At 53.0% G+C, this 24,840-nt stretch overlaps 9 protein-coding genes across 9 annotated transcripts; 5 read left to right on the top strand and 4 right to left on the bottom strand.

Moving 5' to 3' along the window:
* Positions 1-40: 40 nt before the first annotated feature.
* On the top strand, positions 41-2,247 carry V1518DRAFT_375002 (uncharacterized protein; the record flags this gene model as incomplete). Its single annotated transcript, XM_066901488.1, has 3 exons — positions 41-69; positions 120-236; positions 288-2,247. 3 exons carry the CDS (start codon positions 41-43, stop codon positions 2,245-2,247), a joined length of 2,106 nt encoding a protein of 701 aa, XP_066758774.1.
* A 3,669-nt stretch (positions 2,248-5,916) lies between these two features.
* V1518DRAFT_375000 (histone methylation DOT1) lies at positions 5,917-6,681 on the top strand (the record flags this gene model as incomplete). The annotated part of the gene is made up of 2 exons (XM_066901487.1): positions 5,917-6,327; positions 6,388-6,681. 2 exons carry the CDS (start codon positions 5,917-5,919, stop codon positions 6,679-6,681), a joined length of 705 nt encoding a protein of 234 aa, XP_066758773.1.
* V1518DRAFT_418808 (autophagy protein 16-domain-containing protein) lies at positions 6,423-7,650 on the bottom strand. Its single transcript, XM_066904622.1, has 3 exons — positions 7,535-7,650; positions 7,004-7,472; positions 6,423-6,942 (listed from the first exon to the last, which is right to left on the bottom strand). The coding sequence occupies exons 1-3, from the start codon at positions 7,644-7,646 to the stop codon at positions 6,882-6,884; spliced, it is 642 nt and encodes a 213-aa protein (XP_066758772.1). The 5' UTR covers positions 7,647-7,650; the 3' UTR covers positions 6,423-6,881.
* Positions 7,651-8,194: 544 nt separating this feature from the next.
* On the top strand, positions 8,195-9,011 carry V1518DRAFT_438396 (small GTPase superfamily; the record flags this gene model as incomplete). Its single annotated transcript, XM_066906358.1, has 4 exons — positions 8,195-8,224; positions 8,259-8,302; positions 8,406-8,514; positions 8,574-9,011. 4 exons carry the CDS (start codon positions 8,195-8,197, stop codon positions 9,009-9,011), a joined length of 621 nt encoding a protein of 206 aa, XP_066758771.1.
* Positions 9,012-10,554: 1,543 nt separating this feature from the next.
* Positions 10,555-12,247, top strand: V1518DRAFT_385180 (uncharacterized protein). Its single transcript, XM_066901692.1, has 2 exons — positions 10,555-10,995; positions 11,049-12,247. The coding sequence occupies exons 1-2, from the start codon at positions 10,771-10,773 to the stop codon at positions 12,105-12,107; spliced, it is 1,284 nt and encodes a 427-aa protein (XP_066758770.1). The 5' UTR covers positions 10,555-10,770; the 3' UTR covers positions 12,108-12,247.
* Positions 12,248-12,861: 614 nt separating this feature from the next.
* On the bottom strand, positions 12,862-14,781 carry V1518DRAFT_315131 (major facilitator superfamily domain-containing protein). The gene is made up of 2 exons (XM_066901125.1): positions 14,413-14,781; positions 12,862-14,354 (listed from the first exon to the last, which is right to left on the bottom strand). The coding sequence occupies exons 1-2, from the start codon at positions 14,622-14,624 to the stop codon at positions 12,932-12,934; spliced, it is 1,635 nt and encodes a 544-aa protein (XP_066758769.1). The 5' UTR covers positions 14,625-14,781; the 3' UTR covers positions 12,862-12,931.
* Positions 14,782-17,964: 3,183 nt separating this feature from the next.
* On the bottom strand, positions 17,965-20,255 carry V1518DRAFT_418797 (FAD-linked oxidase). Its single transcript, XM_066904621.1, has 4 exons — positions 20,048-20,255; positions 19,355-19,970; positions 19,230-19,302; positions 17,965-19,178 (listed from the first exon to the last, which is right to left on the bottom strand). The coding sequence occupies exons 2-4, from the start codon at positions 19,910-19,912 to the stop codon at positions 18,064-18,066; spliced, it is 1,746 nt and encodes a 581-aa protein (XP_066758768.1). The 5' UTR covers positions 19,913-19,970; positions 20,048-20,255; the 3' UTR covers positions 17,965-18,063.
* Positions 20,256-20,359: 104 nt separating this feature from the next.
* V1518DRAFT_418794 (uncharacterized protein) lies at positions 20,360-21,611 on the bottom strand. The gene is made up of 5 exons (XM_066904620.1): positions 21,501-21,611; positions 21,379-21,444; positions 21,217-21,310; positions 20,842-21,154; positions 20,360-20,785 (listed from the first exon to the last, which is right to left on the bottom strand). The coding sequence occupies exons 2-5, from the start codon at positions 21,421-21,423 to the stop codon at positions 20,395-20,397; spliced, it is 843 nt and encodes a 280-aa protein (XP_066758767.1). The 5' UTR covers positions 21,424-21,444; positions 21,501-21,611; the 3' UTR covers positions 20,360-20,394.
* On the top strand, positions 21,435-23,744 carry V1518DRAFT_418791 (major facilitator superfamily domain-containing protein). The gene is made up of 4 exons (XM_066904619.1): positions 21,435-22,289; positions 22,338-22,526; positions 22,584-22,648; positions 22,706-23,744. The coding sequence occupies exons 1-4, from the start codon at positions 21,925-21,927 to the stop codon at positions 23,623-23,625; spliced, it is 1,539 nt and encodes a 512-aa protein (XP_066758766.1). The 5' UTR covers positions 21,435-21,924; the 3' UTR covers positions 23,626-23,744.
* Positions 23,745-24,840: the final 1,096 nt, after the last annotated feature.

Below are 24,840 nucleotides of genomic sequence, written 5' to 3'. Positions count from 1 at the left end.
CCGGACGCTGAATATCGTCCATATCCCACCCTCCGCTGCCATGGGCCACTTCGTGACCATCTCCACCTGGTATGTCGCACCTGCTTTGTAGCGTCGCACTCACACTGACTGTGGCACAGTGCCCTCAATCAATGGGCGCTCGACTGGGAGGGTAACCTTGATCGCATCGTTCAGTCCATTGTCCAGGCAAAGGCCGCGGGCTCCACCCTCCGCGTTGGTCCGGAGCTCGAGATCACGTACGTCTCTATGCCTTGATCGATCTCCTGACCTCCATTCACACCGTTCAGAGGCTATGGCTGCCTCGACCACTTCCTCGAGGGCGACACGTACCTCCATGCCTGGGAGATGTACGCGCAGCTCCTCCAGCACGAGGAGTGCGGTGACATCCTCCTCGACGTCGGCATGCCGGTCATGCATCGCAACGTCCGCTACAACTGCCGCATACTATCCTACAACAAACAGGTCCTGCTCATCCGACCGAAGCTTTGGCTCGCCAACGACGGTAACTACCGCGAGATGCGCTACTTCACGCCCTGGCTGCGACCTTGCCATGTCGAGAAGTACTCCCTCCCTCGCATGATCGCCGAGATCACGGGTCAGCACGAAGTCGACTTTGGCGACGCTGTGCTAAGTCTGTTCGACACAGTCCTTGGTGCCGAGTCCTGCGAAGAGCTTTTCACTCCCGACGCTCCACACATCAACATGTCTCTAGACGGTATCGAAATCATCACCAACTCATCTGGCTCGCACCACCAGCTGCGCAAGCTGGACCTGCGCATGAACCTCATCACCGAAGCCACTGCAAAGTGCGGTGGCATTTATCTCTACGCCAACCAGCGCGGCTGCGACGGCGACAGACTCTACTACGACGGCTGCCCGCTCATCGTCGTCAACGGCCAGGTCGTCGGCCAGGGCTCGCAGTTCTCGCTCAAGGACGTAGAGGTCGTCACCGCCACCGTCGATCTTGAAGACGTGCGCTCATACCGCTCGCTCATGTCGCATGGCCTGCAGAGTCGGACCACACCGAAATACGACCGTATAAAGGCCAACTTTGCTCTCTCAAAGACAGGCTCGTCTTTCGACCCCACCATCGTCCCCACTAAACCCCGAGCAATCCACTACTATAAGCCCGAAGAGGAGATCGCACTTGGGCCCGCGTGCTGGATGTGGGATTACCTACGCCGCTCGCGCGCCGCGGGCTTCTTCCTGCCTCTCTCCGGCGGTATCGATTCCTGCTCGACTGCGGTCATCGTGCACTCCATGTGCCGCCTTGTCGTCACTGCGTGTGAAGATGGCGACGAACTCGTCATTCGCGATGCACGCCGCGCGGCAGGCTTGTCTCCGGACTCGGAGTACATCCCGGCCGATCCGGTCGAGTTCGCCTCTCGCATCTTCCATACGTCATACATGGGTACGGAGAACTCTTCCTTCGACACTCGCCAGCGCGCAACGCGACTCGCCAATGAGGTTGGGTCATACCACGTTGATCTGAACATGGACCTTGCAGTCACCGCTGTCCGCGAGATCTTCACCATCGTAACCGGCAAGCGCCCGCTCTTTCGCGTACACGGTGGTTCTGACGCCGAGAACCTTGCCCTGCAAAATATCCAGGCGCGACTGCGCATGGTTCTCGCGTATCTATTCGCGCAGCTACTTCCCTGGGTGCGCAACCGCACTGGCGGCTTACTTGTCCTTGGCTCCGCGAATGTGGACGAGTGTCTGCGTGGCTACCTCACGAAGTATGACTGCTCATCTGCTGACATAAACCCCATCGGCGGCATTTCCAAGACCGATCTGAAGAGCTTCATTGCGTACGCGCGGGACGAGTACAAGATGCCGATCCTACAGACCTTCCTCGATGCGACGCCCACTGCGGAGCTCGAACCCATCACGGAAACCTACGTGCAATCGGACGAGGCTGACATGGGCATGACCTACGAAGAGCTCTCTATATTTGGCCGACTCCGCAAAATTGACAAGTGCGGTCCCTACAGTATGTTCATCAAGCTGTATCATGAATGGACGCCGCGTCTCTCAGCCGAGCAGATTGCGATGAAGGTGAAAACCTTCTTCTTCTACTACGCCATCAATCGTCACAAGATGACTGTCATCACACCGAGCTATCACGCCGAATCATACTCGCCGGATGATAACCGGTTTGATCTGCGTCCTTTTTTGATTCCGAACATGCGGTTCGGATGGGCAGCCAAGCGAATTGATCAGGTCGTCGCGCAACTGAAAGAGTAGAGGCTTTGCATTTTTACAACAAAAGCTTACGCATTTGAATATAGCCATGTGGTATCTACATAAAGAAGGAGTTTGTAATTACACCTGTAGTGTACTACGAATTCAGATATTCAGCTTCCTCCTGCTCTCCTGTAGGACAAAAGTGGTACATACGGTGATCATAGTGGTATTTCCCAGTAATAGCCAGAAAGTCTGGATGTGTCAAATTCTCAAGGCATTCTATGGTATCACTGTCGTCCAGAATATAGCCGCTATCATATCCACAATCAGGCTAAGACCATGCAAATTCCTTGATATATGACGAAACCTCAGCGCCGTCGTACTCCATTAAGACGCAAGTTGCTTCGTCCGAGAATGAATGGCATAGCGCGGCTTCTTCATAACTTTTCTCACCAAATAAGAACTTTCATATTTACAGTATACCGAACCATTCGACTTTTAGTAGTCTTGTCGACGGCAGCCGGTCCTCGTGAAATCATCTTCATTGCATGAAAAGTTCACCACTTCGGCCATTGCTATATGCTGTAATCATCACAAGAACACAGATTGACAGACCAGTTTGCGTTTGCCGTTGAGCCATGTATTAGGTAACCACTTTTGAGACCTTTTCCATAGCATCTTCCGTGAGCGTAGGGGTTCCATCCAGACGCGACGGAAGTCGAAGCAATACAGGTTCAAACAAGTCGTCTTAGTCTGCCTTGTCTTCGGGAGGCGATTCATTGCAGCAAGCCGCGTTTCGCATGTAAATTATGTCTCAGCTAGGGGAATCCCTTGAGTGCAATGGCAAGATGCGATAAATTTGCCAGCATCTTAGTCGGATCTGAATCTTCGAATTTGCGAAACGTCTCAAGGACCTCCATCCCGCAAGCGCTAAGTTGGTCAAATGTCTCTATATATGGCACTTTATTTATCGTAAGCTGCTCTATCGAGATAGTATCTCCTGGTCGTTGCGACTCCGTCTGATGAACTGGCGAAATCCGTGTGTCGTGGTGGCGAATAGAAGTGACCACTTCCATGTTCGGCACCGCTACGCACATCGACTGCCCCAATTAAGATCTCCCATAGCCGCATGATGTAAATTCCAACAAGTAGTGCTCGCCTTTGGAACGTGGCGGGTAGATAAATGCCTGACGATCAGATTCAGGACTTCGATCTGAAGCGGGGAGAGCTAGATTAAGCAGACACGGCCAACGTGATATGTACTGCCCTAGTTCACTATAAACCTGTCTTTCTGTGCCACCATGTAGCAAAGAGCCACGCACCTAGCCACCATGTCATAGAGAAATCGTCTAGATCGGATATTCAGTAATCTTACGACGGCACTCCGACGCGAACTCGTTAATCACGCCAGGATCACGACGTCACGAAATTCCTCTCGCGACATCTCCAGCATCCGGATTAGAGAGTGCGACCTGATCGCGACGAAATATCTAGCACAAGTGCGGAGTCGAGAATACATGGATATATTTTCATGGCAGCATCCTCTTACGCTGCCGGCATCGTGCACGAGTAGGCTGCGGGACTTGTTTTGGCCTTTGAAGGTCGTCGCAACAAGCATGACAACTTGGACAGTCAGGAAAGTCAGATAAATACTGCAAGACATAGCTCTGTGTACTGACTACTGTTATACTACGCTCATATAAAGCAGTCTCTTGGTCAACTTCGGCTTTCACTCGCACGGCTCGCTGTGGCAATAGTGATCTCACAGTCCCGCCCTGGTCTCGTAAAAAGTGTCGGCTCGGTGCACACACTTTTTCTGCTGTACGAGGATTATCGCTTGATGATCTAGCGCTTGGTCTTGCAGACAATGATCAGGATGACAACTCCGGCGCTGCGTCACACGTCCGAGACTGCTTTCAGAGGAGTTTTGCAGGATATGGTATATAGGCTGTCACTTCGATAGCACTTAACAGTCAGATGCAGCAATCTCTTAGCAAACAGTTAAGAGATCACTCCCTACTCGAGTTCTGAACTTCCTTTGTTGAGATCACTCCTCGCAGTTTTGACCTAGGACCATAATCGACTTCCACCTCGGCAGTGGATTCAGCCTTCTCCCGGCTTCCATTAGTCCAATAAATGATCCGATATCGCCTTGTGTGATCTGCGATACGCTATTCCGTGAGTGATACTGCTGTGATATGCGAACAAATGCGACATTGCGACAAGGTTTTAAACGCCGGCGGTGCGCCATCGCCGCCTCCAAATCTAGACTACTGGACTCCTCAGTACTGGACTCCTCAGTTTCTTAACTCTCGTCACTGCCACAAACTCTTCTTCTGTCAATGCCGGTTTGGCCAGGAAGGATCTTTTGCTATTGAACTAGCCGGACTGTGAATGGTTACATACATTGCTAGAACGCTACTCGCTTAACGTGAGAAGGTACAGCGCAATTTTGGGCATAGCAACGCGTCAACAACGTACGCCCCGCAAGACACAACTACGAAGCCACGACACCTCACAACTCCAAACCATCAACAATGTCGTCGTCGTTTTTTCAGAAGATAGCAAAGTCTGGTGCTCACGAGCGCGGCGCGTCGGGCTCCGCGTCGCCAATGACCCCGGCGGCGTCGTCGCCAGCGGCGATTACCGACTCCACCACAACGAAACACACTGACTACGCCACCCCACTGTCCTCGCTGTCTTCAACCCCGTCGCGCTATGACGCATCCATCAATTCGCCGTCGTCTGAATACCGGAAAGCCGACGTGCGGTTTAAATCAGTTAAGGTGACGCGGCAGATCGCTAAGCCCGCGCCGACGAATGGTAGCGGTGGCGGTAGCGGAAAGTCGTACCAGCTTGACATTATGCGGCGACTGAATAAGCGATATAAGGAGAAGACCGCAAGCGCGCCCCGCGAGTCGAAGGAGAAGGAGGAAAAAGAGCCGAAAGCGAAGCGCGGGAAGAAGAAAGAGAACGCGGAGAGTGCTGAGAAGAGGGAACAGCGTGGTCGCGGAAATCGCAGCAAGAAGTCGGTCAGCAGCAAGGAGTTTATCACGTCGCAAGATGAAGAAAGCGATGTTGAGACAAGTGAGGACGAGCCAGAAGAGGAGCGCGTTGTCGAGTCCGGCAGCTCAAGCGAAGATGAAGCTTTGTCGAGAAAGAGGGCCAAGGTCGAGCACGAGGCCGTGACTGACGACAAGAGAAAGCTACTGGTGGATGATATATTTTTGAACGCCGAGGGTTCGTTGGAAATCACGTCGTCTGCTTCGATTGCGAATTTCGATACCGCGGGATACGAGCCTTGTGAGTGCAAACGTTGGAGAGAGGATGATGACCTTTGTTAACACATCATGCTTAGATTTCAAAAATGAAGAAAGCGAAAGCGCAGAAGTCGAGCTCAAGTACCCAGCGCTCTCCAGCGCCACTGAGAAATTCTGTCTCGTTAAGTCCATCAAGGACGACTACGACCCTGTGGCGGAGCTGCAGCGGATCATGCAGACAGTGGCAGAATATTACCTCCCCGCGGACGAAGCCGCGTTAGTGTACACGTCTGACATGCAAGACTGCATCCTGCGCCGGATTAAGCGCGCAATCACTCGCAAATCCGCCTATGCGTTCAAGAACGCAGTCGACGAGTATAACGGGGTTATCCAGGGCTACTTCCATGACGAACTGAGCGCAGAAACTTGTCGTGAGTTTCTGATGAAGAGTTTACGGTTTCAAAAGAGTATGACTGCAGTGACACATGAGTTGCTAGGCGAGACGTACGCGCGCATTGTGTCGCCGCATGTCAAGGAGCTGCGCAAGTACACCGCCTTCTCAAATAATGTGTACGGTGAGCTGTTACCGCGGTTCATCACTAAGCTGATTGGTGAACTCGGGATCACGTCGGAGTCTGTGGTCGTGGATCTCGGCTCTGGTGTTGGCAACTGCGTGCTGCAGTTTGCGATGGAGACAGGCTGTGAGAGCTATGGCTGCGAGATGATGGAGAAGGCAGCGGAGCTTGCCACGAAGCAAGGGAAAGAGTTGCAAGAGCGCGCGAGACTATGGGGAATCCAGTGCGGCGAGATGCATCTGATCGAAGGCGACTTTTTGAAGAGCGAGGAGATCCACGCCGTGCTGAAACGCACGGATGTTCTGGTAAGTTGATAAGTTCGTTTGACAATTGTGAGGCACGGGTTGTAACGGTCGTGCGTACAGCTGGTCAACAACTATGCATTCGATGCCGACCTGAACGGCAACCTCGTGAACATGTTCCTCGACTTGCGCGACGGCACGAAGATCATCTCGCTAAAGTCATTCGTCCCCGCCGGCCACTCGATCAGCTCACACAACGTCGAGGCCGCGATCAACTTGCTCGACGTGCGTGAGCGGGAGTTTTTCTCGTCCAGTGTGAGTTGGACGGACGCCGGGGGGAAGTACTATGTATCGACGATGGACCGAAGCCGCATTCAGAAGTTCTTGGAGAAGGAGAAGGCGTTGGCAAGCCCGTAAAGAACAAAACCCAGCCGAGATTACTAAGTGTACTTACTAACATCAAATGTTACTGTGTAGAATAGCGTAAACTACCTGCGAACTAAAAGGCAATAATAGAGAAGAAAAGCCAACAAACTCCGATGCGAATTGCCAAAACACCAACACTAGGTATAGATATGCAGTGATAGAGGAATGTAGATTAATAAAAGATTTCACTCCTATGGGAGAGGAGGAGTGTCGTCCGGGTTATTGCGAAGATGCTTATGCGACCTTTCAAAGCTAATAGGAGTTAGCCAAAAGCGATGCCAAATCAAACAATGCCAAATCAAACAATGCATACCTCTCTAAGAATGCGTTCGCGTCGTTGAGTTTCTCAGCTTCCTTAGACACACGCTCCATCCAACGCTTGACAAGCTCGCTGTTCTCGGCTGTGAGGCGGTTTATGCGCTCCTCGGCGACGTTGAGTTCAATGTGCAACGAGAGGATGTCGTCCTGGAGCAACTGCATCGCACTGAGTCGCTGACGGTATTCTTCGTCACGATTCCGGTACTTGACGTCAAGCGTGTCTCGCTCGTGTGTAAGACGGACAATTTGGGTTTCGAGGTCTGCGATTTTTGCGGCGGAGGCGGATGCGGGGGGAGGTGATAGAGATGGAGGCGGAGGCGGCGGTGGTGTGCGCTGGGATGATTGCTTCGTGTGCTTTGCTGTCAAAGTAGAGGCCGAGAGATCAGACACAGGAGTGGATCTGGCGACCAGCGCGGTTTCAAGACGACGTTCTGCTGCAGAAGCGCGTGCTGCAAGGACGGAGACTGGGAGATGAGGAGTTAGTGTGTGGTCGGGGAGTAGCAGAACGGGACGTCAGCGAACGCACAGGAGCGGACAATGTCGAAGTGCAGTTTCTCGCGCACATCGCGTTCGGTGTCGATCTGCGCGGCGAGCGCGACACGCCAGTCGGTCTGCGGAGCGGTGGAGGTGGTGAACATGGGGATGTGCGGGTCAGCGATAAGCTGGTAGTGACGCATCTTTGCCGCCCGCCGCAGTACTCACGTGCTCTCACGTCAGCGGCGCGGGGCCCGTACTCCGCCGGAAGCGGCCGAGCCCTGACCCTGAGCGGTGTTGATGCGGTTCGTAGACGTCTCTCCCGGCCCACACTCCTGCTCACCCCCACCACCTGGTTTCTCTTCCCCGGTCCATCCGCCTCCTCTCCCCTCCTCGTGTCTCCTCCTCCTGTTAAATGTCGTTCCGGAAGAAAACAATGCTTAAGGTGCGTCCCCGCCTTTACTACCGCCTTCCCGCGCCGCCACCTGCCCCTGCCCCGGCCGCACCGTTATCGCTACCCTCGCCGCGCTATCGTCCGTCCGCCGCCGTGCTACTCTTCCGTACCGCACTTCTGTCTGGCGCGACACCTCCTCGGCGCATTCTTGCATTCTGTTCTACGTGCTGCTGCTCGGGATGCTCTTGCTATGCGCTGCGCTGGAGCGGCGGAAGACGACGACGGACGCTGCGCGGCGGGGTTGCGGTTCGGCTCTACATGGCACACCGGTGTCCAGTCTCATCCTCTGTACCGGCCGCTAACAATAATTGTCTTTATCCAGGTCATCATATTAGGCGATAGCGGTGTTGGGAAGACTAGCTTGATGTCAGTATACCCCAGTTTTGTTCTTGTGGCGAGAGGGCGTGTGCACATCCTTCTCGCCAGCACGCGCGGCCACCTCAGCTAACCTCCGTCTTCACCGCCGCAGGCAGCAATACGTCAGCAAGAAGTTCAGCAACCAGTACAAGGCCACCATTGGTGCCGACTTCCTTACTAAGCAGGATGTCCGTGTTGACGACCGCACCGTTACCATGCAGGTATGCCCGCGCTCTCCATCCTCGTTTGCCTGTGTTGAACTCTTTCTCACAAAACTTAGCTGTGGGATACTGCCGGCCAGGAACGGTTCCAGAGCCTAGGCGTTGCATTCTACCGCGGCGCTGACTGCTGCGTGCTCGTGTATGACGTCAACAATGCTAAGTCCTTCGAGGCCCTCGACAGCTGGCGCGACGAGTTCCTCGTGCAGGCCAGTCCACGCGACCCAGAATCCTTCCCATTCGTTGTTCTCGGCAACAAGATCGATGTCGAAGAGAGCAAGCGTGTCGTCTCCCAGAAGCGGGCGCTCGCTTTCTGCCAAGCGAAGGGCAACATCCCTTACTTTGAGACGTCCGCAAAGGAGGCCATTAACGTCGACCAGGCCTTCGAGATCATCGCACGCAATGCGCTCATACAAGAAGCGTCGGAGGAATACAGCAGCGACTTCTCCGACCCCATCAACATTCATCTTGACAACGAGCGCGGCGGGTGCGAGTGCTAGACTATTCACATCATCATACACATAAAAAATCAAGACTTTCTTAAAAAAACAGCAAAAGAAACAAGAGTGAAAATGGATACAGATATTTTTCGGAGATGCATGCATATGACGCCAACCGACGGTGCGTTTAGGGGCTCGTTCCGCCGTTGTTATTGAAGCGGGCACGCCTCATGCTGGACGTCAGCAGCGGCGACGGCGGCAGAGACACAGATATAAACATTCTCGTGTTTTTCTCTTCTCTCTTTAAAGTCCACTTCTCATATATAGGCATCATGATCGTGTTTTTGTGTCTTTGGGGTGGGGTATGTGGGGTTTTTTTTGTAACCGTGCGTCCTTCTTTCTTTTCTACTTTTTAATTGATCAACTACATTGCGCGTCTGTTTTCTTGTCTGTTTTGAACTTGTCGGTCGAACATCATCGGCTTGTTTAATTTTTGTCTCCGTCTTGTCCTGTACTCTCTCTCGTCTTGCCGTCTCTCCACTGTCATCATCGACGTTAATAATTATTTACTTCCTACCTACTCCTTAGTGTGTTTGATAGCTTAGGATTAGTTATACCATAGAACAAAGCGATCAACAAAGGGCGTCATTGTGCACAGAGCGAGTAAGCGTCCAAGAAGCACGTGCTAGATAAGATCTTTGTTGCCGACGGCGCGATAACAAACCGGCCCAGCTGCCGGACCCTGGAACCAGAATAGAACTGCAGAATCAAACGTTCGTCCACCGGCGTAGAACCTGTACCGAGCTCACCAGCCGGTTTGATCGACTTTGCTCTGTGGTCTGTCTCCACTGCAGGCTCCAGCTGTCCATTTGACGAAGTTCTCTTTTAGAGATGCTAGCAATAAGAGGTCAGGATGATATTGAGTTTGGTGTGTTGTTGGATGACTGGTCATGGTGACTGGCGCATTAGTCCTTTAATGCTGTCTAGTGCTGCTTGCGCATTGTGGTACCTGAACGCGTCTCCGTCGAGCAGACCGCGTCGTAGCCCCTGTCTCTAGAGACTTTTTTGGTCCCTCTGCTCCTTACTTCTCTGCATGAATCACAATATGTGGTAATGGGATCAACAAAGTCGGAGCGCAGACGCGTGAAGTGATCGTCGTTCACCGCAGAGAGCTGAGATCACCGCAGAGTGCAGATCGCGGCCCGCGTTGGTCTGGTCTGCGCTGAGCCCTGCCCGACAGGCGACAGCATGCGTTCTCTCAATATGCTCAGTCTAGAGCAGTGGACATATATAGGAAGCGTGATGTCGCTGGCGAAACAGGTCGCGTGGCCACCTCCGCGCGTTATTTCTGTGGCGAGACGCGGTGTGAGTCTGTGTGAGCCCAACGCGCGTCCCGCAGAGGCGGTTCTACGTCTGCGCCAACCTGCATTTTTTATAGCTAGTTTCCGCCGAGTACCAAACGCGGCAGACGTAGGACTACTCTTAATCGCGCACGTCCGAGGCAGTGAAGGAAAGGCGGCGAGCAGAGAGCATACGAAAGGCACAAGCACCGCAAAATATGACGCACAGTTCGACTGCGATATCGAGACCGCCGCAGCAGACTCCGCCTTCGACGCTCCTCCGCGCCAGCATCGCGACCGCCCCCCGGAGCTCCTCGCTGCACGCCCTCGCGACCTCCTTCGCGACAACGACGGCATCCCGGCCATCCGCGTCCTCGCCTGCCCGCTCCGCCGGCGCAGAGTACGTCTCATTCCAGTACAACTCCAACACACCCGCGCCGCGCACCCCGGTGACCCACACCAAGACATATTCTTTCACTATGTCCACCACAGCAACTGCCACCGACGGACACATCGTGTCCGGCGTCGATAATCCCCAAATTGCTGAGACAGGCTTGGCATCAGATGATGAGCATCTCTTCCTGCAGGACAACACCGACGAGCTGAATGCTGCCGTTGGAGGCAGAAAGCGGAAGTGGAATCTTGGCCTTGTGTTCTTGTTGCTCGTCGTGCTACTCTGGGTTTCGTCCAGCTTTATGGTCAATGTACGTTCGTTCTGCGGTGACTTTGGATGTATTTGTGTTAACCATTGGTGCAGTCTATTTTCGAATCCGACATATACAGAAAGCCGTACCTGGTCACGTACCTGTCGACCGCAACCTTCTCCCTCTACCTCGTGCAGCCAATAATGGCCGGCACTCTTACCCTAGACGACCTGCTACATCCTAGAAGGCATGGCTATGCGCCTGTCGACAGCAGGGCTGCCGAAGACCTGGCCGCTCGCGACTCGTCAGAATCAAGCGCTGCCGCTGAGACCGCACACACTGACGACGCGCTTTCAGTTCGAGACACATTTTTCTTGAGCCTGCAATTCTGCATCCTATGGTTTGGTGCGAACTGGCTCGCCAATGCGTGCTTGAGCTACACCACCGTCGCAAGCGGCACCATCCTCGCATGCACGTCCAGCTTCTTCACCTTGCTTATCGGCTCCGTCTTTGGTGTCGAGAAGTTTTCCGCACGCAAACTGTACGCGGTCGCGGCGAGCATTCTTGGAATTGTGCTTATTTCCACGCAAGACAGCGCGAGCGAGGACGAGCAGCAGAGCAATCTCACCGCGGCATCAATCGTGGTCGGCGACCTCATGTCACTTACCTCCGCGGCTATCTATGGTCTCTACACCACCCTCCTGAAGCTCAAGATCGGCGACGAGTCCCGCGTGAATATGAAGATCTTCTTTGGCTTTGTTGGTCTGTGCAACACCGCACTGTTGTGGCCTGTCCTCGTCATCCTGCACGTCACGGGCGCGGAACGCCTCGAAATGCCGCCGACACACTTTGTGTGGCTCATCATCGTGCTCAACTCGGCGGTTACCTTCTTCAGCGACTACCTCTGGATCGTCACTATTCTGCTCACCTCCCCGCTCGTCGTGACCATGGGTCTCAGCGGCACTATCCCGCTTGCGGTCACCGGTGACATTGTGCTCAACAATGTACACGTCACGATCTGGTACCTACTCGGCGCGATCTTGGTCGGTTCTGCGTTCTTTGTCATCAACAAGGACGAGGAGCGTGAGTACGTCGGCGAGGTTACCGCCGCGCTCGAGCGGAGTTTGACAGAGACAGAGGAGAGCAGTAATGATAGCAGTGTGCAGGTTTAGATTTAAGGACGGTAATGGCATTTTGGATCGGCCCGGATAAAAGGAGGGTAGAAGAGGAAAAGCTGTAGATATGGGCATTTTTGTTTTGTATAGATGTTTTGCATCGTTAGAGCTAATTAATCTCATGGTTGGTGACTGAAGTGCTGATATAGTCATTCGCTCTGATCGCAGACGCGACGATCAGTGGTTGGAATGAAGACCGAAAAGGTCGGTCTACTTAAGGATCTTTAAAAGCTGCCAGTGCGGATAGCGGACTTGCGCTACCTTGTATCCGGAGTCACGATGACTGGGTCGGTGTATTCTGCAGCACCCGATTCACAGAGAATATATTGCGCGACGCGCACAAGTACGCGGGGAAGACTCTGGCTACTCTATAAGCATGCCGGCCTTCTCTTCATCGCGACCTTACTGGTCGGCCAAGTTCAGTAGCCGCACTGAGCGCCCAAGAATGATCTTCTGCCTGTGGAAGATAGTCTGTGACTCTGCTTCTGTGCTCTAGGCCATCAAATTGCTCACGAACCACCGAAACAGAGGCTTTGGCGTCTCTCCACATTGGATGCTCGAAAGTAGTCGCTCATTCTGCATCCCAGCATGCCTGAATCAAGTAGTATACGAATTTCTTGACAGCAGACTATTAGTCGCTGCAATGGGTTGACTGAGAGAGTCATCAGGGGGCGGCAGTGGAGACTGTGCAAAACTGGCTTGTGATGCTATGGCAGCATCACACTAAAATTGTCCCTGTAGGCCGCGAGACCCTGAATACTAGAACCCTTAGTCCACATAAAGTAATTACGATAAAGCCAAAATACTATGAAATTATTCCCCTACGCCTCTTCCATATACTTCTCCGGATAACTCTCTTCTTTCTCAGCTCGCTCGCTAGGCGCATCTAATTGATCGCCCTGCAATCTCTTGATCTCACTGTTCATGTTCATGGAATATCTCAGCTCATCATAAAACTCAACAGGGACCGGAATGTTGTAGTAGTTCAGCTTGAGACCCTTCTTCTTCAGCTCATATCGCTGGTAGAAGATGATGACAGGAATAAAGGCAGTGATGAACACCATGACAGCAAACGCGGCCCAGTATCCTTCAGTCTGCTTGAACGCTGGCGCGTCCTCTGTCGGGAACACGACGTTGGGAATCCACGCGCCCATAGCGTAGTAGAAAGCGTTAGCAAAAGCAGGGAAAAATCCACGCAACTCGGCATCGTCGTAGATAACGTCCTCAGCCCACGACATGAGTAGACCCCAGTACGGAGTACCGAAGCCCGGCAGCAGGTATGCGGCAAACTTAGCGCTGAACGAAATATCCCAGATGGCGAGCATGAGGTTGCCAACAATAGTAAACAAACAGGCGATCAAGAACAGCTGCCAACGGCAATAGTAGATATCAGAGATGACACCGTAAACGTATGCCATAACGAATCCAATCACGTTGGCGATGGTAGGCAATATGTTGGTCATTTCCACGCTGTAGCCAGTGTCTTCAAGCCACAAGTTCATGTATCCGGAACCGTTCAGCACGAAGATGGCGTAAGGAAAAGTGAACGCATAGAGGCGCCAATCTTGGAAGAAACCCCAGAGACGATTCAAGGTCATCCTTCTGCGACCGACGCGACCGATTTCCTCCATGCGGACGATGGCAATCGCCTTCATCTCCTTCGTCAGATAGAGAGCGCGCGTGTTGTTAGGGAAATCGGGGATCGAGAAGTAGCCGAGGATAGCAACGGGGAACGACATAATGCCATTGATGATGAACATCCACTTCCACCCGGGAATGCCGCCCGTGCCGTTCATGGTAGCGTAGATTCCAGCCTGGATGTAACCGGCACACACGGAGGCAATGGCCCACGAGCCGTCGTAGATCAGCATGCGCTTAGCCATCTCGTTGGGCTTGTACCAGGAACTGATCATCATAGCAAACACGGGGTAGCAAATAGCCTGGGACGCTCCAACAAGGAAGCGAAGAGCGTAGATAGGCCCGACGGAGTGACACAGCGGAACCATAAAGGTAAATAGAGTCCAGGCTAGCTCGCATGTAGGCACTACAATCGAGGGCCGATACTTGAAGGTAATCATCTGCATGGGGATGGCCATGGAAATAGAACCAATGTTAAAGAATGTAGTAAACAGATTGTACTCGTTGCCGTAGAGCTTCAAGTCGTCTTCCATGCCTGACACGTAAGCATTGAAGATACCACTCTGATCAATGGACTTGACGAAGTATGAGAGAGTAACGTAGACGCTACATAGTGTATGTCAGATAGATATCCTTCGGAGATACCAAAATGTCCATAACTTACAGCACACCCCAGTCAAGACGATTCACAAGAGCGCGCTCTCCTTCTGGTGTGGCAGCACTGTCCCAAAAAATGCTGCCGATTTTGCGCCATATATTCATCTTCTTCACGGGGGCAGGTTCCACGGAAACGTCGGCCATTTGCTCGCTATCAAAGCTCTGAACGGTGTCGACGACGACCGTCTTGTCGATATCTTCTGACTTAGATGACGACATCACGCGCGAAGGAGAGAAATCTAACAAAGCGGGACCAGCGCGCCGTGCAAGCGACAGGCCCAGGGGAGCACATGAATATATAGCGCTGACACAGAAGCATATGCCCAGCGTGCTCGTGCCAGGCGTCTGTCGGTGGACGGATGTTACCGACGACGCCTCGACAGGTCGCAGACCATCTCGTGCGCAGTGTGGTCATCCCAAAGCGGCGTTTCACGCCGTCAGTCTTGTAAGTAGTGGGGCAAGGCGCGATAAGCGGCCAAGAACAGAGAGCAGAGAGACTAGTGAGGGCACAGAGCACCGGCGACTTCGACACGGATGCAGCGTGGTTCGGGCCTCAGAATATTGACGCAGCTAGGTATTGAAAGCAGATACAGCGAACAAGAGCGTCGCCAGCGTGCAAGGGGCACATTTTCTGTAACGGGCCCGAAGGCAGAACTTTACGAGTCCAATTTCAGCAACAGCAAACGCATGGAGAGGGTTACGCACGACCATGCGGCGGGTGCTTGTGGCGGATCGGGGACTCTGCTAGACATGTCAAGACTCTGTCGCCGCATCTAAATACCCAGGCGAGGCGTTCCCGCCGGCGAGGAAGGGGAGATACGGCGCCACCACCGCGCAGCGACGGCTACTAAAATATCAGACTTAGTATGCGTGCGCGTCAGGCTACGCGCACGGGTGCCTCATTCAACACAAGCATATTGAGCACTGCGCACACGCGGCGCGCGCACCTCCCGCCCGCGAGTCCGTCCCGGTGTGGCCAAGTGAAGCGCGGACATGGGCAGAAGGCCCGCGAGCAGGCACAGGCGGGGCGACCGCGGAGGGAGGGCCGCAGGAGCCTGGGAGGTCGAGGACGCAGCCCCCCCTGGGCCAGGGTCCTGGCGAAACGCCAAGAGAACAGCGCCGACGCCGGGTAGAGTTTGAACAACACCAATCCGGGCTAGCTCCGTCTGACGGCACATCTGAGCTAGCGGATCTGAGCTAGCGCCACAAGTCCCCCCCGCCGCAGCCAAGGACCGAGTGGAGCGGACTCATTTCGGTCACGGCGCGACCGGTCACCGCTTCCGCGCGCTGTACTTTCACAGGCACTTGCTGAGTAGCTGACCTGGTCGACAAATGTCGCTGCAATCAGTTGACTGTCCTGCTTCTACAATCCGCGCTCGCGTATGGTCATTCTCACTCTTCAGCAGTTTTGCCATATCGCGGTTGACATTCGCGAACTGGCATTCACACTCTCTGCCGGCCACAACGATGTGATTCCTATACGGACAGCTGCAAGAGGAAAACGTAAAGACTTCTGTCGGCAACACCCATTCGACATAATATATCGGCACATGCCGATCTCTGACGAATCGACAAAGTCTCGTGCGACCCCCATACCATCTCGGCTGTCACCTGCGCCAGCCTGCTCAATGCCCACAAGTCCGCGGCTAGACCGTCGGACGTCACACCCAGCCGCACGCCCACGCGCGTCTTCTGTGCATTCCTTGCTTGCAAGACGGAGTAGTCGAGCGACTGTCCATTGAGCATCACCGGGAGCTTCCGCAGCTACGACGACTCGTCGCCGACCGTGACCAGTGCAAGACCGACACGGTGGCGGAAATTCAATTGCAGTGCGGAAACTTCCCGCAGTGGCCACGTCTGAGTCATACGCTGCAGCCGCGGCTAAGCTCTACGCAGGGGAGTGCGGATTGCTATCGCTGCTTATCGAAGGTTAAGCCCGTTTCGAAGCCCTCGTCGTTGAAGTATACTCTACGCCTCCGCGCCACCGACGCCCCCAGACGAAGCCACGGCAAGCCATTTCCCCCCTGGGCGTTCTATTGCAGAGTCCGGGGATGGCCTTCCGAAAGCATACATAACTTCCCACGAACTGTCGCTTTCCATGCCTTCAATCGCCCATATATTCCGCCCTCCCGCAACACAGCGCTCGATCAGTCTCGCTCCTCATGCGTGCTGTCCACGCCTATCCGCCCTCTACTCCCCCACTCATCCGACTTTGCTCATCACGATACCCGGCCGGCGTTATCTGATAACCCTACTTTTTGTTTCTTTTCCGGCGATAGTTTTGTGCTCTTGACAATCTATCTAGGCCAAGCTCGTGCTCCATAAGCACCTCCGACAATCAATGCGCTCTTAGTATCCAAATTCGACAGACGATAAGCCCCTACAAACATGAGCACGATTATTATTACTAATCTCCGAGAGTTGCCGTGCCCAAATTGAAGTGTGGTATGTGTTTTATTTGATTCGCAATTTCGGTGTCACTGTTACTCTCATGTCCCTTTGGACAGCCAAATCTTGTCACATGTGCCACAAGGTACAATCTGTGATGTTCAACATTGTGTAGAAGCAACTTGGGTATTTTGGGTATACTAGTGTGATATGAGCATGATTTGGATTGGCATGCTGGCTTCCAGCTCCTGAATACTTGCCAATTGCAAAGCGTCACGCGGGATAACATTCTGTCAAGAATTAGCGGCCGGGATAGCATATCGCGCAAGCAAGCCTAGCGCCTGCAGGTTCCAGAGGTCAGCTTGCTGCACACACAGACTCTGTCGCTATGGCACCCTTGAGTAGCGACTCCTATCTCTGGCTCTCTGACCACAGCCTTAAGCGGCGCCAAGGCACATGATAAGTGGGTATTCCGCGCTTCAAAAGCTATAGGCCAAGAAATCGTAGACTTCAAAGCAAGTCCGCAAGCTTCCACTCACTTGCTGCCCAAGACCGTTGTGAACGTGCGCTTATGGATACCCACTCCGTGCGCGCAGTGAGCATTGAAATTAAAAAGAGGAAGCTCTTACCTACCTCCGCGGCACCCTGAATTAGATTATCTGGCGGCTGGCCTGCATCAGGTAAGGCGCCGAAGCGTTGCGCTGGATAAAGTTGCGGAACGGTGTCGCACGGCTTGCGGATCCGCCGTGGGACGTGCGTAAATTAAGTAAACTTCGGCTGGGTTGCGAGTCCGCACGTCTCAGTTGCGTTGGCAAGGAAACTGTTCGTTCGATGCCGCTGCAATGCGTGCAGGTAGGTCCTCAGAAGGAGTGCCTGGATAAGCTGTGTATTGTGCCAACGAGCTGCGTTGAAACTTGAAATTCGTGAAGCTCGGCGAACTTTCTGCGAGTGAGTCTGCGGACATATGAATAACCGCAAGCGTGCGCGTAGTCCTCGTCGGTTTCATCTGGAGCCCTGCTTATTAGGGCGGGAACCTGCCTTGTTTCACAAGGTTCTGAGTTGACGGGCGCCACGGGAAAGCGCAGTCGGCGTCTACGAGTCATCTGCATTTTGCATCTCGCTCGCCCTAGACTGTCTGTAGATAACAACCGGGCATCTTAGAAGTTTAGGAATCGCAAGCCACATATGATTGCTCCCGGCTAATATATTCACAATTCATACTAACGAATGATGAGCCGACTATCGCGTCGCTATCTGGCTCGCAGCACGCTCACTTCAATACCCACTTCTCCTTGTCATACTTAGACGGCCACACACCGCTCTTTCCCGGCGCAATGATACCCTTTGGGTCCAACGCATTTTTGATTGTTTCATTGACTTTCATAAGAATGTTGTCGTTGAAGTTATAGGTGTTTGCGATTTGGTCCATCAATCCGAGATGTGTCCTGTATTCACCCCATCCCATCTTCGCACAATCGTCGATCAGAGTACGGATAAGCCAGATAGCGCGTTCCTTCATTTTCTTGTCTTCGCGGTTATACTCGATGCATATAATATGGTGCATCTCACGCATACCGACGGTAAACGTTCCGATGAAGTCCATTTCCGCTTCTTCAAACCGGCGCTTGGAAATCGCAAACTGCTTCATTGCGTCTTCGCCGGACACCTTGCTGATTGGCGAAAAGAACAAATGAATACCGTTCGGAACCCAATCAAGCCATTTCAGCTCGTCGTACGTCGGAACGCCACGCAGAGTCTTGCTGCGGATATGGAGAACGCTGGGTTCCGCAATGTCATCTGGAAGGAGAAACTTCGCTCCTGGAACGGTCAAGAACGCATCCTTGGCAATCTGCAGAAGCGCACTGCGAATTGGCTCGGGGCCATAGACGGCACCATAGAAGTTCCATCTGCCGAGATTTAGCTTCTCCTGAAGCGCATTCTTGTCGTCTTCGGTGAGAGGACCAGTGTGGCTGACATAGTCGGCCTTGCTGCCCAAGACAGCAGCATCCAGAGTGACGTATCGAAGTGTTGGAACGTTCGGTAATATATTCTGTAGACGAAGAGGACGAATGACTTCAACCGCGGCCTCGAGATCCTCCTCCTTGGGGAATGTGACAAGATAGCTCTGGAAACCGCCAGGATTCGGCATCAACCAGAATCCCATTTTGGTAACGACGCCAAGCGAGGACTGAGAAAAAATTCCGTCGAGATATGGACCAAAACCATAGTTGAACAACTGCCAACATTTGTTTCCAGGCTGATCGTGCAATGGCGTGGACTCGCTCATGCCAGGTTGGGTGGGATCCGGAAGCGCACCCATACCGGTACGAAGGAGCTCTCCGGTCGGCAGAACCAATTCCATACCGCAGTGCATCATGAAGTGATCTATCTAAAGTCAGAGAGATGGTGTTCAGCAAGAAAATCGCCATCACTGACCTCCGTATGGCGTGTATCCGACCCCACGATCCAGAGCATTTCCCATGACGGAACCGCCACCCAAGTCAGGAACCTGCATGAATTAGCACTGTCAATATCCATTGCGCATAGAGTGATCCACTCACGTCAATCCATAACTTGTCCTCAAGGCCATGCTCGACAAGATAGTCATAGAGGTCGGAATAAGTCACGCCAGGTTCGACAAGGCAGTATGCGCCTTCTTCGCTAACCTCAAGGACTTTCTTCATGTTCTTTCCGGTGTCCAGGACAATACTTCCGCGAACGCGAGGCGCTGCACCGCCGTATCCGATATTGCGACCGATCGAGATGGGCCACAGAGGAATGTTGTACCTGTTGCACAAACGAACCATGTCCTGGATTTGAGGCACTGAAGACGGAGCGATCACCGCCGAGGCCACAAAAAAGTCCCGGTCGTAGATCGCATGCATATCGTGAGCCTTGGGCTGTTCTAAATACCACCCGTCGACGAGCTGGCTATCGGAGTGAACAATTTCGACTTCCTCAACTCCGCAGATTTGGCACGCCGCAGCTATAAATTCATAGAAACTCTCGAGAGTGACGTCGGGCGGAAGTGCCAGTGGGTGAGGCTTGATCGGTGTTGCAGGGTTCTCATGGTTTCCGTCGAGGCGGATGTGCGCGAGAGCAGCCTGGATAGCAGTCATGTTGATCCTAGAATAGACTGACCGTGGAGAGAAACACCGACAGAGGCAAATCAAGCGTCTTATATAGTCGCAAGATTAGCACGCATCAAGGCATTCATAATTCAGAATTCAGCATTTTGCAGTAGTTGGGCGTACAGCGACAGATCGAGCGACGGCGGAGTTGCACTGTTTGGCCCAGACAGAGAAATGCGGGGTATGAATTCGCGCCCCTCATTCGCTGGCGAGAGCTCTAGGACCGCGAGAACAGCATTCTCTAAACGAGCAGTGGGTATTTCCCGCTTTCGTCAATTAGAAGGAGGCTATGTGGTGGTTGTGAATTGCGGGGCTGCGTGTGAACTGCGCAACAACGAGTATTCGATGAGGCTGCAAACGAAACTCCCTGACGACATCGGTCAACGGCGTCGTCGCTCTCGACAAGGTCCACATATCCGCTCTGATCAATGAATGCTACAAAAAAGGGACTTCGAATTAATCTACGTGCATTACTCTAGAGCTGCTTGAATCTCCGGTAGATCATGAACGTCGGCCCACTCCGGCCGAGTCATCTCATATCCGACCGTCGATCTACCATATGTAACACCACCTAACCTAGATACCGGCCTCAAGAACGCGGGGTCGATCGCTGTCTTTTCCGCATTCCAGCCTTCTTCAAAGACATGAAACTCAACGCCTTGGACCACACATAGAACGCCAGTCACCTTGCCCGTTGTTGGGGAACGGAACTCTTGGTGGTTCAACAAAACGCACTCTGCCGCAAATGCGGACTCCGCAACGTACGGTGGCTTCACCTTGGTGGATTTAGCCTGCGTAAGTCCTGAGAGAGCCCATTCCGAAATATCAGGTGGAGCGTTGGTGCTGCAGTAGTTGGCCGCCCTGTGTAGCTTAGCACTCTTGATCATCATGTGCTCCACAACTGATGGACAGCGTACTCAACAAACCACTCAGATATGATGTTCAACGTCAGTTCCTTTGTTGCAAGAATATTCGACAACGTATCCTTAACTGGTATCCGTCCCAGCGCAAATCCAATGCAAAAGACCGGCGGGTCATGGTTCACCATGGTAGTGTATGAAAACGGGGCAAGGTTCAGTTCGTCATCTGCAGATGCCGTCGATACAAAGCCAATCGGACGAGGCACAACCGCGGATATCATAAGGCGGTAATTGTCTGGTGGAGCGCGCTCGGCTGGGTCGAAGCTGACTCTCGTGTAGCTCTTCCATGCATCATCGCTTGCGCCGGAACCTGTGAAGATGGGTTAGTGCGACATCTACATCAACTCAGTATCAGCATACTAAGAGTCATACCTATTTGCCACTCCGGTGATGGAGTATTTGTGTAATGCCATTTGTCGCCGTGCTCGAACGCAGGACGTGTCTTGTTCTTGTCCTCGAGCGGGACCTAGTTACATATATTAGAAAGCAGACTCGGAATGAACCCTAGCCCGCAGAGATCCAGCGTATCCGTACCCGCTTCGTAGCCAGCGCCACTCCGTTCGTAGTCTTCTCCGGCATCGCTCGCGGACTGATCAAAGCCTCGAAAATGTCAGATATGCACAGTACTGATGGCTATCAGGACCTGTAGCGCTCACAGATGGGTGTGCGGCATGGCTGCTGTTATAGGGCGTCCGCGCAGTGCGCCGGCAGCGCAGGGCGCGGCTTGTACCGGAAAGGGGAAGTCCCGAGAAAGTGTGGAGTAAAGTGTGGGGTATATGCGGAGAAACGGCGCCGGAACACCCCTCGTTCTGCTCGCGCTGTGAGCAGGCAGAGCAGGCCGCAACTCTATCGCCGCTCGGACTCAGTTGCACGGTGTCTATTATGGCTGCTCTCACACGCCGCGTGCAGGCCTGCGACCCCTCACGGAGGTGTCCCAATTCGACATCTCCCGCGATATTGAACCTCGCGCCCTCCTCTTCGACCACGCCCCCCATACTTAAGCGCGCGATGCCTCTACACGAGTGGACTGGTTACCAATATCTCTTTGCTCTGGGCTTCTCTCGCTGACCGCTAGCAGTCATGACTTTGAACACTAACGCACGGGCGGAAGAGCGGGGTACCCGTCCGCTTTCGCTGGCCTCCTTGAACAAGGAAGACGCCTCGCACTCGGAGACTGGCTTCAATAATATCACCTCTGAGGATCTTGCTGAGGCCGCGCAGAAGGAGTTGGACACCATTGATCCGGCTGAGCGCGCGCGCATTCGACGGAAATTCGATTACCGCGTTGTGCCGTTCGGAGTTCTGGGATACTTGGTCGCTTATATCGACCGTTCCAATGCTGGAAATGCAAAGCTTCTTGGTCTTGTGGATGATCTGGAGTTGACCGGCAACCGCTTCAATATTGCTCTCAGCGCATTCTTCGTGACGTACATCCTGTTTGAAGTGTATGCTGGCATGCCCATCTCATTACTACACTATGCTAACAATTCTAGACCCTCGAATGTTTGCTGCAAATACTTTGGTCCAAAGATATGGCTTCCAGTCATCGTGTTCCTCTTTGGCTTGATTTCCATGTGCATTGCATTCGCCAAGACGTACGGCGACTTCGTCGCACTGCGATGCCTGCTGGGAATAGCAGAAGCCGGTATCATGCCTGGCATCGCGTACATGCTGTCAACTTTGTGAGTACTTCAGCGTCGCATTGAAAGGCTCTACAGCGTTGCTAATGCTTGCACTAGCTACCGACGTCACGAACTCGCTGCGCGAGTTGGATTTTACGCGTCATTTGCTTCTCTTAGCGGAGGTACGCGACGCCCACTTCATTCAAGTTAATGCCAGATGCTGAACTGACGTGGCTTAGCCTTTGGCGGACTACTCGCGACCGGCCTCCACAAGATCCCACAATGGGGAATCATCAATACGTGGCGCAACATCTTCTTTTTCGAAGGTATCCTCACCATGATATCTGGCGTCGCGATTTACTTTGGTCTTCCTGACTCGCCCGCGACCGCGAAGTTCCTCACCTCCGAAGAGCGCGCCTACGCTGCTCGGATCATTGAGCTCGAGACATTGACGTCACGTCACGCCAAGATAAAAAAAATCAACGTGATCCGGTCGTTGAGTATCTCTAATGGCATTCTTGTGGTGGGCGAGTTTTGCTGTTTGCTCACTATGAACTCCCTGTCGTTGTTTGTGCCGACGATTCTCACGTCGATGGGATACAGCTCCGTGCGAAGTCAACTTATGTCAGTGCCGCCGTATGCGGTTGCAACAGTTATCTGCGTCGCCTTCACGATTTTGTCCGACAAATTGAAGATGCGTGGACTACCTTTACTCGGCCTCTTACCGATGGGTATGATTGGATTCATTCTGTTGCTCACCGTTGACACCGTTGGCGTGAAATATTTTGCCATCTTCTTGACCATGGCTCCCGCGTTCACAGGGTCACCAACCATCATGGCATGGGCACTCGACAACTCGGCTGGTCCGGCTGTACGTGCACTCTCCGGTGCGATCCAAGCAGGCTTTGGCAGCATCGGCGGTATTCTCGCTACGTGGACGTACACCACTGCGCAGGCGCCCAAATACACACGCGGGCACGCCATCAATCTTGGCGGTTTTTGCGTCGCGTTTGTGGCGGTGTCAGTCGCGATTCTGTATTTCCGGTGGGAAAACAGACAGCGCGACGCCGGCAAGAGGGATCATAGGATAGTCAACAAGACAGCAGAGGAGATTAATGATCTTGGACACAGGCATCCCGCGTTCAGGTTTACTACTTAGGCCGATTGCGGTTTGTAACTTTATGTTTGACAAATGTTTGTTAGTTTGTTTTGATCTAGTCGGTTCGTTCAATGAACTAAATCAGTAACGTCTCGCCGTCTGAGTTGAGTCGAGCAGTGTCGAGAGTCGCGTCATTTTGTGACATTCGCTAGGATAAATAGTTAGTAGACACGAACTGAATGACCGCGAACCGCCGTAGATTCGACACTACTTGACTGCCTCAGCATCACTTAAAGAGCACGGGCTCGATGAGTTCACTCACAGCTGATTTGCCAATGGGTCGTGGGCCAGGGTATGGTTACAGACTCGACGGGATCCTTCTCGCGTTTGAGTTCAGGGAAGTTACAGTTCAAGGCCAACCGGGTCATTTCTGACCTTCTACAACTACGATTACGATTACGGATTACAACACCTAGAGAGGACAGAGGGGAATCCGTATGAGTTGGCCCGGAAATGGGTTATGAAATGCTGTGTGCCAATCGGCCGACGTAGATCTCGGCATAGATGGTAGGCAAACAAAGTAGATAGTAGGTAAATAGCTAAAAAGGGGAAGGTTAGTGGTATGTGAGAGCGTGGTCAGTCCAGTTTGGAGGGTGTTTCGTGGAGGCTGGGCGGCGGCGAGATCGAAGACTGAGACAAGGTGGCTACGAGGGAATTATAGGTGCTGCGTCTTGTCTTGTCGATAATCGCAGTCAGTGGAGGGCACCAAGGGGATTTGGAGAGAGACAGAGGGATAGTCCACATGGCACATCTAGGGGATGTCATAGACGGAGAGTATACTTGAGAACAAGGAGAGAAAAAAAGGAAGAAGACAACAGAGGAGGCAAGCGAAAAAAAGATATAAACCGTGTGGTGATGACCGGTCGGAATGCCAATGGGTATTGACAAAATGGCTGGAAGGTCGGGGCGGGGCTGAGTTGGCAAGGTGGCTGGCAAGATCTGAAGATGTATCCCCAGCGAACAACTCAAGGGCTGTCGGGATATTGTATACGTACCATATGAGGTATCGCAATGCTCAAGAGTCGTCGGATCGGGTGGTATATGCAGCACATCCATAAAATTAAGCGCACGCGACGATCGAGAACGCAGAGCAACTGACGCTCAGAACAGGGAGACCACAAATCCACTGCCTCTGCAGGAATCAAATCGTACTGCAATAAATCTGGAACTTTGATAAACGTGCAAAATGCACTTGCCTTAATGGATGATCTTGCA

This window comes from Limtongia smithiae (assembly GCF_038497785.1).
Source record: "Limtongia smithiae strain NRRL Y-17922 unplaced genomic scaffold V1518scaffold_8, whole genome shotgun sequence".
Classification (NCBI taxonomy): domain Eukaryota; kingdom Fungi; phylum Ascomycota; class Lipomycetes; order Lipomycetales; family Lipomycetaceae; genus Limtongia; species Limtongia smithiae.
Note: the sequence above shows the minus strand (reverse complement) of the source record. Positions and strands in the feature narration are given on the sequence as shown.